A 14,919-nucleotide genomic window follows, 5' to 3' on the forward strand; every position below is an offset into this window, starting at 1 on the left:
TTTGCCTTGCCGAAAATGATTGGTTTATTAGACGCATTGTTACTTGCGATGAAAACTATTATTTCCTAGAGTGGAGCCCACGGCCCAAAAGGGGGCGATTCAATTTTTACGGAGGGTAATTCGAAAATTTAGTTGACACGATTTTAACACTTTCGTTCCAGGTATTATCAAGCGTGACGAAACGAAAATATAAACGAAGAAAACACAAATTTTGTGAAAAAATATATTTATTTTACTTTTTCATAGCAAAAAGAATCAAGCTCCTCAAAATAGCTATTAACTAACTTCATTGTTGGAACATCTTTGACCATCAAGCAATTTTTTCAAATCTGGGAACAAAAAATAATCCGAGAGGATTAAATCTAGCGAATAGGGTGCATGAGGTAGCAATTCAATCTTTAATTAATTAATTTTGGCCATTGCAATAACGGACGGTGCATTGTCTTGATGGAACAAGACTTACTTCTTGTTTGATTTTTTCGCTCAAACATTGCAAGTTCATATAATACTCGCCGTTGATGGTTTTTTTTCTTTCAAGATAGTCAATGATAGTAATTTCGAAAAGATTACATACAAAAACATCGTTTAAAAATGTCGCTTTGTTAATCAAATAAGGCTGAAGTATGATACTTTTCAAAGACAGAAAACTATGAAATAGATGAAGAAGTGCGAAAACCATCTGATAATTAACATCAGAGATAAAAGTATTAGATGGTAGTTTTTCAAATTTAAAATCATAGGATAAAAGCGACCTCTTTATAAAATTAGTTAACTAGTTACAACCTAATCCCCAGCGAGTTTCTTTATTCCAAACCGAGAAGGAATCAACCATCACAAAAGGGGTAACTCCATCCTAATCTTGTTTTCAAGCCAAGAAGCAGTCATTCATGATACAAAAGACTCAACAATCTTCTTGAAAAAAGGGGTAAAAACACAGCACAAGATATATATATAGTTTCTAGACAACTCCATCCACATCCACATCTTCTTTTCAAGTAATTTCCATTCTCTGTACCATGACGACTCTTGCGAAATCTTATATGCCTGGTGGGATTATGAAGATTTAGTTTACTTCAAAATATCTTGGGTTAGTTAACCGGAAGCTGGTTCTTTTACAACTCATTTACAATGCACACCAATGTTGAACCACTGCGCAAGTTACGGGAATAAGATATAAGAGCTTGGTGGTATTGAAATCCTACAACTTCTAGTATCCAACCCGAAGCTTGCACGGTCATGTCACTATTCATTCGGTAAAGCAAAAAAAATGGTTTTACCAAAATTTTCAATAGCTTGGACTCGTCGAATATTAAGGCTTTCTTTTTTATGTAAAATTATTTTCGTGAAGATTAGATAATACTGAATTTCGTGGTTAATATTTTTATCTGTGAATAACTGTTATCGATGATAACCCCGAGAGAGAATAAATTGTAGAATTTCTGTGCAAACTCCTTTCATGAGACCAAACGATTCTGCCTTTTTATTTATTGCAATAGAGCCTTTTTAATCCATCCTTCATCTAGAAATACGGTGAGTTTGTGCAACTGCCAATTTAATAATGTCAAATAATCCCGTATTAACTCAATCGGAAACTAAATCCACTTCGATATCTACGGTTAAAAAAATATAAAAAGAAACTTTGGTTCAACGTCTGGGACCCACGCTCCCTATCATTACACAACTCTTCTTTTTTTTTTTTCACATAGCTGTCTGCTTATTACGGTCCGAAATTCGTAAAAAGAAAATAAGAGTGCTTCGTACCTCAAGTTACAAGTGGAAAACGTAAGGATCGTATTCAAAAATTTTTGAATAGAATTTAAATAAAAACGATTATTTAAAGGAGAAGCGAATATACTTTTTAGTTTTGTCAAATGAACGTGCAGAACTCATTACTGCCGCTATTGCTTGATGATGAACAAAAGCTCGCTCGCAATAAAATTTTAAAAATTCGGCGAATTCGCGCGGCGTCTTTCTCATTTTTTATAAATGCGGAAGCGCCTTTAATGAAATTTTTATCCTAGCGGGTGGTTTATTCACAGTATTTCTTTTAAATAATTTCTAGGAAAGTGTATTTATTTATTTCTAGTATTCCTTCTTGTTCTAGATCTTTCTAGAATTTTATTTAGGTATGTAAATTATTTGTGTAAACGCAGTAAGTTAGTTTTAAATAAATAATCGTAGTGAGAAGAACGAATTAGTGAAAATAATCGCAGAAATTATTTAAGTAAATTGTCAAGTGTATTATATAGTTTGTAAATAAATTAAGAAAGTAAGAGTGTTTATTATTTCACCCCACGAATAGAAAGAGCGTTAATAAATACGAAAAACATTACGGGGGAGGCAATACATTAATTTCTTATAAATACTTGTGATTAAACAACAAAAGTAACTGCTGTCTGGTTACAATAATTGATTACAAAATAAAAGAGATATTTGTCTAAATTGATAAATTTACCACAACACATTGGTTGGCTTATTAACTAAGCCCGTCTCTGTTGAGCGATTTTTTTATTGACAAAAATACCAATGTGATGTTGGGCGTGTTACAAAATAAAGTAATCTCTTGACTACATCATTAAGGACTTCTCTTTTTTTCCACATTTTATATCGAGAGTCACTTAAAATTATTTCCAAAAATGCGTTACAATATATTTGAATATCTTGAAATTGAACTGACAGCTCCGTACGTAGTATGATGTTAATTGAATAATATTTCTGTTTCTTTATTGAGACGATTTTGTGAAGTAGTAAATTTCGAAAAAACAACTCCGAGAACACAGAAAGTAAACGAAAATATTCTGATTTTGAAATCCTGATATGAATCTCATAATGAAGTAAATGATTTGAAAAAAACTCGGTAATTTGGTCGAACTATCGGGAAAAGTCTTCAACAAAACTCCCTAAATAACCTAATTTTTCAGTTTCACATTAAAAATCAACCAAACTTAGATATTTAACCAAAATAACCTCATAAATTAAGTTCAGCTATTCACTATACACCTCGGAATTGACAAATTGATCCTCTAAAATATTTTTTTAGACGACGCCATCAGAAAGTTGCGTTTTGAGTGTTCCATGTTCTAAAAGTGACAGTTTCGTACTGCAAAACACTTTCGGGACGTTCTGACGTAGATAAATTTAGCTTAAATGTGACTCTATCCACTTCATTATTGACAGTTGACAGTTCACTTCGATCATCGATCAGTCGGTCACCTCGATGATTTTGCATAACCTTAAATTTTTAATTTTCTGAAATCATTTCTTTTATCCGAAGTTCCATCTAAATTAATGAATAACAATGAATGATGATGAAAAAGAAAACATCAGCGATGAAGAGTTACTCGAATCGACGCTCTTAATTCGTTGCTGGATAAACCTGGTGCAAGGTACGAAAAACAGTACGAGCTTTTTATGAAGAGGTGTCACCGGAAAAAGGCGAAAAACCCAACGGAAAACGTAGTGCTCGCTTATTTTTCAGAAAAATTAAAATCTGGAAAAGTCCTACTTCCTGGTCTACATTCTCGATAATTGAAAGTACTCTCGCGATAAAACAAGATGTTCACATTAACAAATATCCTAAACTCATCATTTTCCTGAAGAAACAAAACAAAAATACTACAAAAAAATCAAAAACTTCAAGTTCATTGTAATTGAAAAAGTTTTGGATCTTACTCGTCGTCTAAAAAATGTTGTGTACGCCGCGGCTGAAATACTACTTTGTTGGACTCGTTACAATTTTCAGACTCATCCAACAAAGTAGCACTTTCAGTCGTTGGCATACAAATAACTATTGAAGAACACTTCATAATTTCACCAGACACACAAGATTTTCTGCAAGAATCGATCTCTTATCGCGACGGGTTCTGATAATTATCCTTTGTCTAACCACTGATTTTTCTGGTTCGGTTTTAGTCAAATGATCATCTTTCGTTTGGGTAAGGAGCTTTCCAGACATCTCCATTCAACGTTTCACTTAAATCTAGGTGAATTCATGAGACACTATCCGACAACACTTAAAGATTTCACCTAATGATTTTAAAAGGAGATGTAAGGTCCAAGGAAGCACGATAATCAGCGAGTACTTGGATGGTTTTTTATTGGTTCTCTTGTAATCTCCACTATCAAAATGATTAATCTAACGCTGTGCCGATCGCTAAATAACTATGCTTCTTCCTTATTTTACTTGCTATAGCAGTTACGAAGAGAGAATGATTAAAAGATTAAAAGTTCAGTTCAGTTGCCGTATTGTTTAGTTTCTGCCTTGATGGCTTCCACCCCGAAGTACCATTTTGTATTTCGGGAACAAAATTAAGTCATAACGGACTAATTCGGGTGGTCTGTCATGATTATCGAGTTAAGAGCTCGTGATGAAGGATGTACATGCCCCCTTATGCCAAATCCGGTCGAGTTTGGGCCACAAGATCTCAAAATTTTAAAGTAAAAATTTACGTTCACTCTTTGGCCGGGAGGAGCAGATTCCTTGTGAATAATGCCCCTAGAAACCAAGGAAAACATTGTCTTCACATTGGAGCTTGATTTTCTTGACTTTCGCAAGCTTCCATTCTTTGTTTTGAGATTTGAGCTCTACATTGAATTCGCAAAACCAGGATTCGTCTCCAGTGATGACTTGGTTGAGAAAGTCCTTTCTCTCCTCTGCTTTCAGCTAATCCTTACAGCACAGCAACCCTCTTTGCTTTCTCTTCTGGAGTCAAGAGCTTCGGTTTTTGTCTCAGAATTTCGTAAGTTCTTATTTTGACTCGTCAGCTATCATAAGAATGTCAATGTGTGATTTTGAAAAACACGAATTCTCAACGGAGCTCGACGTCGACGGGCATACTACGCGAGCGTCTTCTTTCACTTCTTTTTGCCTTCTCCAGAATCTTGCAACCACTAGTTCACGTTTGGTTCCTTCAGAGAATTGTCTCCGCAAACAATCAAAAATCTCACTGCCATTCTTAATTAGCTTTGCAAGAATCTTGAGGTTCCTCAATCAGACCGACGGCAGTTCACACCTACTCACAATAGCGCTAAATTTTGATTTTCATATGTTGTTTCGTTCCCTTTTACTTTATCGGAATACCGAAATGATAATTTTTGTATGTTTTTTGAAATTAATTTTCAATCAAAAGAGACCTTTTCCTACTTCTAGATCACATATTGTATCCAATTTACAAGTCGAGCTTTAAATAAACAAAATCCAGCTATAGTTATACAACTATAGCTTAATTTTCAGAATCGAGCTAAAAGCCGGTTGTCTCAACAACCCGGAAACACGTGCTTCTCTCAAAACAAACCCCCTCGATACTTAAAGATATTTTTAACGTAATTTCCAAAGGCCCTTTGAGGAGGCGGCGCGCGTCGCCCTTCGGCGAGTCACTCGTCGTCGGCGTCGATTGTGTCCCCGGCGTCGGGGCGCTGACTCTGTTGCTATCTCGTGGACCGATCTCGTGTGTTCTAACCGACGAAGCCGGGTGGTAAAAGTGATTAAAGGAAAGTTAGTTTTGCAAGAGAATGAGGAAATCAGGTAAAGTACTTTATTTTTTTGAATATAAATGTATGTTTTCATGTTGCTATTATAGAGTGTTACTGTCTTGACTGAGCGTTGATGTCTTTTTTCTTGAAAATGTCTTCGAAATTTTGGCGAATTCGCTTATAAATAATTTGATAATTAATGAAAAAAAATTAAGTGAAATGACTATTAGCTCACTATATAGAAAGGAATAATTAACTAATATTCAATTTATATGAAATACAAGATGTTCTCAATTTATATTTAAATATTAAAATAGTTGAAAAAAAGTTGTTTATTGTTTGAGTTATAGCTTTCAATAACAGCTCAACATTAATACATTATTCTCATATTTTTTAAGGTACTAATTCTGATACTTCAAAAACTGTATCACCTACGATTCGTCCACTCCATTTTGTTTGTAATTATTGAATTAAACTTACCTTTTCTCAAACTAACATTAATTCTACGTTTCTGGTACATGTGCTCAATTCTTGCAGACATCTTCTCTTATAGTTAAATACTTGTGATTAAAATGTGCTGAAGTAATATTACAGACTTTGCGGTGAAGGTTTTTCTATTGAACTTGAAACTAAACTGCAATTCCAGACTGATAAATGAGTTTGCTGTGAAAGACAAAAAGGACTCTATATCGATTAATCAATTGCAATAGAATGAACATATAAGATCCGTTGTCTGTAAGATAATTTTAATAAATGCTTCTTATGTAAATAATATATTAGGAATAAATGCGTGTCTAAATTGGACTACCAGGTATGTCTCGACTCAAAGGGAAACCCAGCGTTTAATAATACCTCTCCCATTAGAAACGTTCATAATATGGGATGGCTGCATTCCAGAGATCTTCGTCTTCTATTTCATACGCTTCCATAGATAGTGCTCTGGAGCTCCGCGCTGTCTCACATTTTGAGAGAATGTGGATAGAGGTTTTGTCCTCAGTACAAAAGAATCTGCATACTGCATTATCTGCTAGTCTAGAGCTTTCAGATGTCCATTGAAGCGACAACACCCCGTCAAGACTATAGTTAGTATTTAGTTTAGTTTTTTCTTTCTTAGTTCCTAAAGATTGTCCCAGTAATTGGTTTTACCTTTATCTACCTTCTTTTCAAATACTTCCTCTATTGTTCTGTAGCTGATACCACAGAAGAGATGAGATGCCCCGACTCTAGTAAATCTGTCAGATACTTCTTTTCCTTTCACTCCGGTATATTTAGAATTTCATTGCAGAGTTACACCATTTTTCTTGGTTGGCTAATATTTTTTCGTATTTCATTCTGAGTCATGACCTGGGTAGGGTTATTTTCCAAGGGCAGTTTTTTCTTGTTAATTTCGTCTCATTGTGAGTGACGTTTTTTTCTCCACGCATTCCATAAAATCACTTCTAGTACTGCTATTGGGCATAATATCACTGCCCCGGCTGCAGATATGTAATTTTTGTGCTCATTTTTCTAATATTTCATTATTTTTTAATGCAACCTCACTATTTTTTGCTATATTTCCGTTCTTCTGAATTTTTATACCTACTACTTAATATCTACTTGCGTTGTAAAGACAGACACTAAAAGAGTGATGAGAACATTTTTTTTCTTTTTTTGTGTAAAAAGCAAGCAAGGATATTAATCTGGAAGTTCCGCTGTAATGCTCCAGAAAGATATGCCTTGGTAGCTGATTCCACAGTCTTGCATTTCTCCAAATAAAAAAATCCCGATATTTTGACCTTCTGGACGTCTGCAGGAGAACTCGGTATTCATGAGCCAAATCTTCTACGTGGGATTATTTTGGATACATTGGTAGAGCCTCGGTAAAACAAACTCTCTTTTATGCTTCAAGCTGTCCAAGTTTCTGATCAACTCTGGATCGCATATAAGTTGAATTTCTTTCTTCTGTATTGAATCGAGCATCCTTGGGGTATGCTTCCGAGCAATACTCCAAAGATGGACAAAACTGGGCCTTATAGCTTTATGGTCTTTGTGGCTACAAGTCTTTGTGGAGCTGTCTCTTAGTTGATTCGGCCAAAACGTATTGCTGTAAACCTTAACACTTAACAAGCGAATTTGCATTGATGGTGATATTCTATGTCCATTATCATCACATTATCAAATCCTGAACCGCAATGCCAATCCTCTTTAAGAAAACAGCACCCTGTGTTTTTGCTGTATTAAATTCTATCAGATTGCTTCAGCTCCACTCATAATGTTTTCAAGATCAGTATTGATGGTGGTGATCTATGTTTGCCTACGGATTTAAGTGTTAGCCATCTTTATTAGAACTGATTTGAATGAGACCAGGGTGTTATCGTTGGCGAAGCTATAGATCGAGTTTGCAGTTTTGTCGAGTAGGTGACATGATGCATCCCAGGAAGACCGCAGCTTTGACTTTAAACCTTTCTGGTGTATAACCATCGATAGCAACCTATGGGAATTCAAACTTTGAGAAAGCTACTAGTAGATAAGTAAGGACGACAAACCGTACAATCTCAATTTATTTAGTTGGTTGGAATGCCGAAACTAGTGAAAAACCTGTCAAGATTAGCTGGTTGAGAACTTTCTCCATGACCTTAGAAATAGTTGGGACTGAAGCAATCGTAATTGTTCGGAACTGATTTTTGGTGTGAGTTGAATCCAAGCAAGTTTCCAATCTGCATGAAAAGACCTCTTTTCCATAAGTTTACATAGCAAACTTGTTGGTTTGGCTGCGCATTTCAACAATACGATTGGTGGTATTCCATGGGGGGCAGTGACTTTGTTGAATTACAAGCCTTTGAGAAATGAACCAACTCCAGACATGCTGAGTGGTAGTTGGTAGTTTCTAGCGAATCAAGAGTGGAATGTGAAGTGAACATGCGACATATATATCCTGGACATTTTTTATATTGAAAAAACTTGTGAAAATTTTCGATTTGATTTCTTAATTATTTACTTTGTTAAGTGGAATATAGTGAAATAGAATGTAAAACCACGTTTTTTTAATAGAGACATCTTAATTTTAACGTTCTGGTAGTTTATTTATATTTCGTATCATCATAATCACGAAAAAATAATTAAATTAAACAAACTAATCGCTTTTTCAAGGTAATTCAGAATTATCCAGTTAATACAACAGTCAGTCAAACTAACTTATTGTTTACCAATCGAATATGTGCAAAAAAACTAGGTATATATAATATTTAATGTGTAAGGTTGTCTAAAAAGAAGTATTTACTCGATACCGCCTTAGGGAAGGACGTCTTAGTTAGCTATTAGGTGAAATTCTATACATTTATATATAAACTATGACTTAATTATATATTTTAGTTTGGGGATGACGTAAAGTATTGAAGAAAAAATGATAATCAACAAATATAGAATGTGAGATAATGAAATATACGATAATAGAATTGGTTGATATATCATATACAATGAAATAATTGTTTGTACGTAAATTAATATTTTTATTTAATTCCACCTCATTGATAATAATTTAATTTCTAGTGAACTTCTTTTCCTGGGAATAAAATCATTATTAAGTCTAGTTAATATTGGGAATACCTGAATAACTGAATCATCTTAAGCACAATATATGAAACGGGTATCTCAATCAAATTAATTCCTAGTAAATTCAAAAGAAACAGTAAATAATTATTTATAAGAAATTATTATATTAACAAAAATACCGCGGCTTGGAAGTCGTAGGGAAACAATATAATTTTCTTGTGGAATATCACAGTTAAAAAATACAGAGTTGGGTAATTTTATACTTCCGCGGTCCCCTCGTCTTCTGGCTCGAAAAATTATAAGATTTTGATGATTTTTTTAAAATCTTCGTTTTTGCGGTGGATTTACGAAAAAAAATTATGGGAATAAAAAAAATGAATATTTATTTTGGTTTCAGTGCTTTAAATGTTCATGAAAATGCACACATTGACGTATAATTGTTGATAAGTTCTTTCCAAATAATATTATAATTATATTTTTTTTTTCATAATCTACATAAAAAAAACAAATTGAAAAAAATTTTTTTCCAATTAAAAATAATAAAAACTTCTCTTAAATTTGACCTTTTCTGACATATTATCGTTTGTATCTTTTTTATTGAATGATCATCAAAGCGATATGAACAAAAACATTCTTAAAATCACTTATTGTAATCAAGTGTACAATATTAAAAGTTTAAAATTTTCACCATTAAAAAAATGATGAATGAAGTCATAAAATCATATAAAATCTTCAAGTGAGATATTTTTCATATAAAAAACGAAGATTTTTAAAAAAATTCATCGAAATCCGATGATTTTTCGATTTTCTAAAGCGTTTAAAATAATATTTATGATAGGATTGAATAAATAAACATTTTTCAATTTTTTTTGCCAAAATTTTCATTTTTTTTGTCTAGATTAACAAAAAAATATATAAAGTGCGTTTGGTGCTTTGTAAAATAGTTACGAAGGATTATATGCGAAGAAAGGCGTTATAAAACTATATCAAATCTCCAGGTAAGATATTTCCCATATTTTTTTCATGAATCCGCGGTAAAAACGAAGAGTTAAAAAAAATTCATCGGATGATTTTTCTATTTTCTAGATCCAAAAAACCGCGAAAGTATAAAATTACCCAGACTTGTTATAAATTAACGATGAAACGGACATAGAAGTTTCCAAACACGTGTCTAAGGAAGCCGAAACTTGCGTGTGTTTTTCCGCGTACTATCTAATCAGATAATTATCAGAAATTTCCCTTGAGCAAACCTTTTGATACAGTTAGTATTTGATAATAAACATGTGTTCACTTTTGTAAGTTTAAGTATATTGCAACAATTATACAGAACGTGGTTTTATTCCAAACAGATCAAATATTGATGTAATAGACATGCTCAAGCAGGCGATAGACAATACCAAGAAATAAAACATCTGCATAAAGCTTTGAAATCTATGAGAATCACAACCAAATAAACAAAATTAACCTGGGACTTTTAATATCAACAGAAAACGAACGATATGTCTCTAGTAGTAAAGAAGAAAAATATAATGGAAGTAATCAATTAAAGAAAGTGAAAATGGGAAGACGTAAAGGAATCCAAGTACCTACGAGCACCTAACAATACAGAACAAAGAATATGGAGCAAAAGAAATGAGAAAGAAAAGTGGGCACTTAGTGTAAATGAGAAAAATGTTGAGAGCAAAGAAATAAAAATAACGAAACTTGAAATATAATAAACAATAATACACTATGACTTATAATGCGGAAATTATGACAAAGACAGAGACCGAAATGATTAAGAGAACGGAAAGAAAAAGCTAGCGTTCTATTAAGTGAGCGAAAAAAGAAAATAGCAAAGCAAATGAACAGATAAAAGAAGTGCTAGAAATAGAAAATAATACAAAAATAAGAGTTTGGAGTGCCAATGATTTGACAGAAACTATGTTGATAATGTATTTTTGCATTACAAACATTTTGGGATCCTCTAAATCATCAGACTTGTACGTCATCAAGCTTCCATCATACCGGATCATAAGCCTACAGGGAAATATAATGAACCAGGTGAATATGTGAAAATTTACATGGTTCACATCAGAAACATTCGTGTTCGAAGCTCTATTATTGAGACGAATAGAGCAATTCATCAATTCCTTAGAAGCATTCCAAAAGATGAGTAGCTTCATATATCCAACCCAAAACTAATGCGAATATATTTCGAAAAATAAGTTTAGAATCATCTCGTTAACTTTATGATTCAGGATATAAGATTTAGACGATAAAGTGCAACAAGGAAACAAAGCTACACAAATTCTGGAGTCATTGTAGTAGTCAGAAATTATTATTGTAAACGCAAAAATGATAATTTACAAAATTTTAATAGAACCTATTTTAACGTATGGATGTGAGTGCTGGCAACTAACACATAGATAGTGTGTGGAAATGGACTACTTACTAAGATCGTGCAGGATATCCAGAACAGAGCATATACTAAATGAAGATATACTACAAAGAAGAGGTCGAGTAAATACAGACTAAGCAACTACTCTGGTACGGACATGTTATGAAGATGAAGCAGAACACTTGACCCAAGGAAAGCATTGATGTATCAACAGCAGAATAAAAGAGTGTAGCGTACAAAATGCGAGAATCTGTAAGACCCCGCTATATATGTATATATACTTTATGGTTTATTGTATTGCTTTATTTTCGAAATGAACAAATCCAATATTCAGCTAACATATAATTAATTTTTATCTAGTTTTTCTATATAAATGACCAATTCGTTGATGCGAATCTATCCATTCGATACAGCTTCTTCTTCAGCTGTTATGTATCCAGTAATAGACATTGGGCTCTGCTAATGTTTTCCATATTATTCAATTAGGTGTCGTTTACATACAATGGTGGTCTGGTACTCTTCCAATATCATTAAAGTAGAATCACTAGGGTCTCATACATACAGTTTGGCAAATACAGGTGTCGAGAAACGTACGAGAGACTCGGAGTGAAGCTGAGAAAGTATTCGGATAAGTACTAAATTCTGTACCCCAAAATAAAATATATATTTTATCTCGGTATCCAGTAAAAACAATGAAAGTAGTGTTATTCACAATAGTAGTCAAGTATACCTGCTTTAGGCACCGTCTTAATCCCTACTACCATCATCGACCGAACTTCCGAAAAACGCCAATGAAATTTTACAGGTGACGTCGATATTTTTGAAATTCCTGCGACTTCGCAAGGTCGAAAATCGCGGTCATTTCGTACGCAGGTAAGTAGGAGCAGAAATATTCGCCATATTGCTAGTTCATTGAATTATTGGTAAATAAAACATTGCAAGCTCAAAACATTTTTTGTGGTTTGGTTTGTTGAGTTAAAATTAAAAGGAATACTTTCAAAAATGTAAGTAGTTATTACATAATCCAATGTTTCTTCAATTGCTGATTAATTTTTTATTTTTAGGCTCTCATATTATTCACAAAGAACATCATCTCCGACACAGAACCTCCCAAAAAGATGGAACCTTTTTAAAATAGCAACAATTATGCCAAAAGAGCTTCAAGCAAAAATTTGGGTTATTAATAATAATCTTGTGCTAGTCAGGTGCAGCAAGCACAACCAGTTTTCTCAATGGTATGATGATGATGGCCACTTCAGATGTATCGGAAAAATCAAGGGCAGATGGTTCGACCATAAAGGTTCAGCGGCAGAAGACATATGATTCGAACGATTGCACACTAACGTCCGCCAAAGAATAATCATCACCTATTGTTTCATTACAAGGATTTTTATTTGAACAGACGATAAAAAAGGCCTCAATCTTGGAAACAACAGTTTCGTCAGAATCAGTGAGCGACGTCTTCAACTATGTCCATGAAAGTTGTATGGTCAGTTTAGACCAAGCATATGAAGATGAAGGCCAAATTGGTTGGGGATGGTTGCGTCGTTGAAATAGACGAATGTAAAATCGGACGAAGAAAATTCAATAAAGGGCGCATGGTTGAGGATTATTGGATATTGATAACTCTAGAACTGCCGAAACATTGATGGAGCCGATAAAGAATCATGTCAAAGTCAGGACTATCATTTATACTGACTGCTGTAAAGGATATTTGGCGCTAGAAAGTGAAGGCTACCAGCTCTTTACAGTCAACCATCAAGACCACTTTGTTGACCCTGAAACAGGGGCCTACACTCAAAATATTGAATCCAGCTGGAGGCATATGAGAAGAAGAACATCGAGGGGCGGAATCAGAAGTAACTTGAACCTGCAACTTTGTGAATTTCTCTGGAGATGGCGAATCCATCGAACAAATGTGGATCTATTCGATGCGATCATTGTAGATATAAAATTTTTGTATCCTGAAAAAAATGATCGACCTCCAATGGAAGAGGATGAGGAATGTGACTAAATGTTTGTGGAATAAAATTGCTTTTCATTTATTTCTATTGTCTTTATTATCTTTCGGGATCGGGAAATACGTCGATGCTATCGATTCGGTCAGGTTAGATTAGGTTAGGTTAAATCCGGTGTGTTTACTATCATATTTCTATTTTCGTGGCACAAATAGACATTTTTTGGCCGAATTTTTAATTCACGTTTTTGCCAAAATATACATTTAATATGGTCTGGTCGCCATATTGTGATCTCTTTGTCTTGTCTTCTGATTTTCTCGTTGTGGATCCTATCTTTTAGCAAAATACCTAAAAGGACTTTTTTCAAAAACTTAAAGAACTTATCCATAGTATAAGGGTGAACACGAACACAAGAATAAATTATAAATAGATGATATTATCCATTTATTGATCCATATACTTTATAAACAATGATTAAAACTGCTTTAAATTTCCAACGAACAATAACAATTTTTAATCAATGAGTATATATTCCATGTAATTGAACATGTGTATACTAATTAATTATTACTAAAAATCAAAACGTCGATAATAAATTACATTGTTAGTCTACCATTACCGAGGTATTGTATTCAGATGATTACACCTGGTATTAAGTATGCGTAAGCATGAATAATTTTGAATTAATCATCGAAATGTTGAACGACATACCAGAATTACAAAATACTAATAACCGCCAAATTTTAATGATAAATAAACATTTTAACTGATCGCGTTGTTGCCGGATTTTATAAATTAAAATAAAAACTTCCTCACGATCTTTTATATGCTGCTAGTACCGCAGTTATTTAATTTGTGTTTAATTGTTATTGGAAGTATTGCGCATATTTCATATCTGGGTGATTTATATATATAGTGTTGCATATTGGATAACCCTGGTATAAATTATTCATAGTTTGTATTGAACGATAAACTAGAATCACAAAATACCGTTTGCTAAAAAAATTTTTGTTGTTGCTAACTACATACGAGGTCTGGATATTAAATAACGAGACTTGTTACAAAAAATGATTTTTTTATACAAATTATTCTAGATTCAAATGCTCCGTTTTTTGCTTTACCGCTTCTATTGACTCAAATCGGGTCTCTTTCAAAGCAGATCTTTTTCTAACCTTTCAAGGAAATCTGAGCAGACCCGTTGATGTAAGAGCTTTTGGTCTTTTGGTAAAATTTTTTGGCACCAACTTTGCACAGACTTTATCGACGTTTAAAGCCTCTGCAATCATCCGGATGCTCATTCGACGATCTGCACGCACAATTTGGTTGATTTTGGTCACTGTTTCCAGAATTGAAACAGTCACAGGCCGACCTGGGCGCTGGGCATCTTCAGTGCTTTTTAGGTTCTAGCTACAGCGCTTACACCACTCAAAAATACGCGCACGAGATAGAGAATTGTCCCCATAGGCCTATTGCAACAATTCATAGTACTCATTCGAAGTTTTTCTCAATTTAACGAGAAATTTGATATTTCTTCTGTATTTCGTCACACATGGCTTTCGGCACGAGGAAAAACATATT

The 14,919-nt window shown here is 33.7% G+C and overlaps 1 protein-coding gene across 1 annotated transcript in view; it reads left to right on the top strand.

The window, feature by feature from the left end:
- Positions 1–5,423: 5,423 nt before the first annotated feature.
- Positions 5,424–14,919, top strand: part of LOC130452382 (titin homolog) — an 83,847-nt gene continuing 74,351 nt past the window's right edge. Inside the window, exon 1 of the mRNA XM_056791628.1 lies at positions 5,424–5,524. Coding sequence (XP_056647606.1) covers positions 5,512–5,524 — 13 coding nt within the window. The 5' untranslated portion in view covers positions 5,424–5,511. The remainder of the gene's footprint in view (positions 5,525–14,919) is intronic.

The sequence above is a fragment of the Diorhabda sublineata genome, chromosome 1 (assembly GCF_026230105.1).
Source record: "Diorhabda sublineata isolate icDioSubl1.1 chromosome 1, icDioSubl1.1, whole genome shotgun sequence".
NCBI classification, from domain to species: domain Eukaryota; kingdom Metazoa; phylum Arthropoda; class Insecta; order Coleoptera; family Chrysomelidae; genus Diorhabda; species Diorhabda sublineata.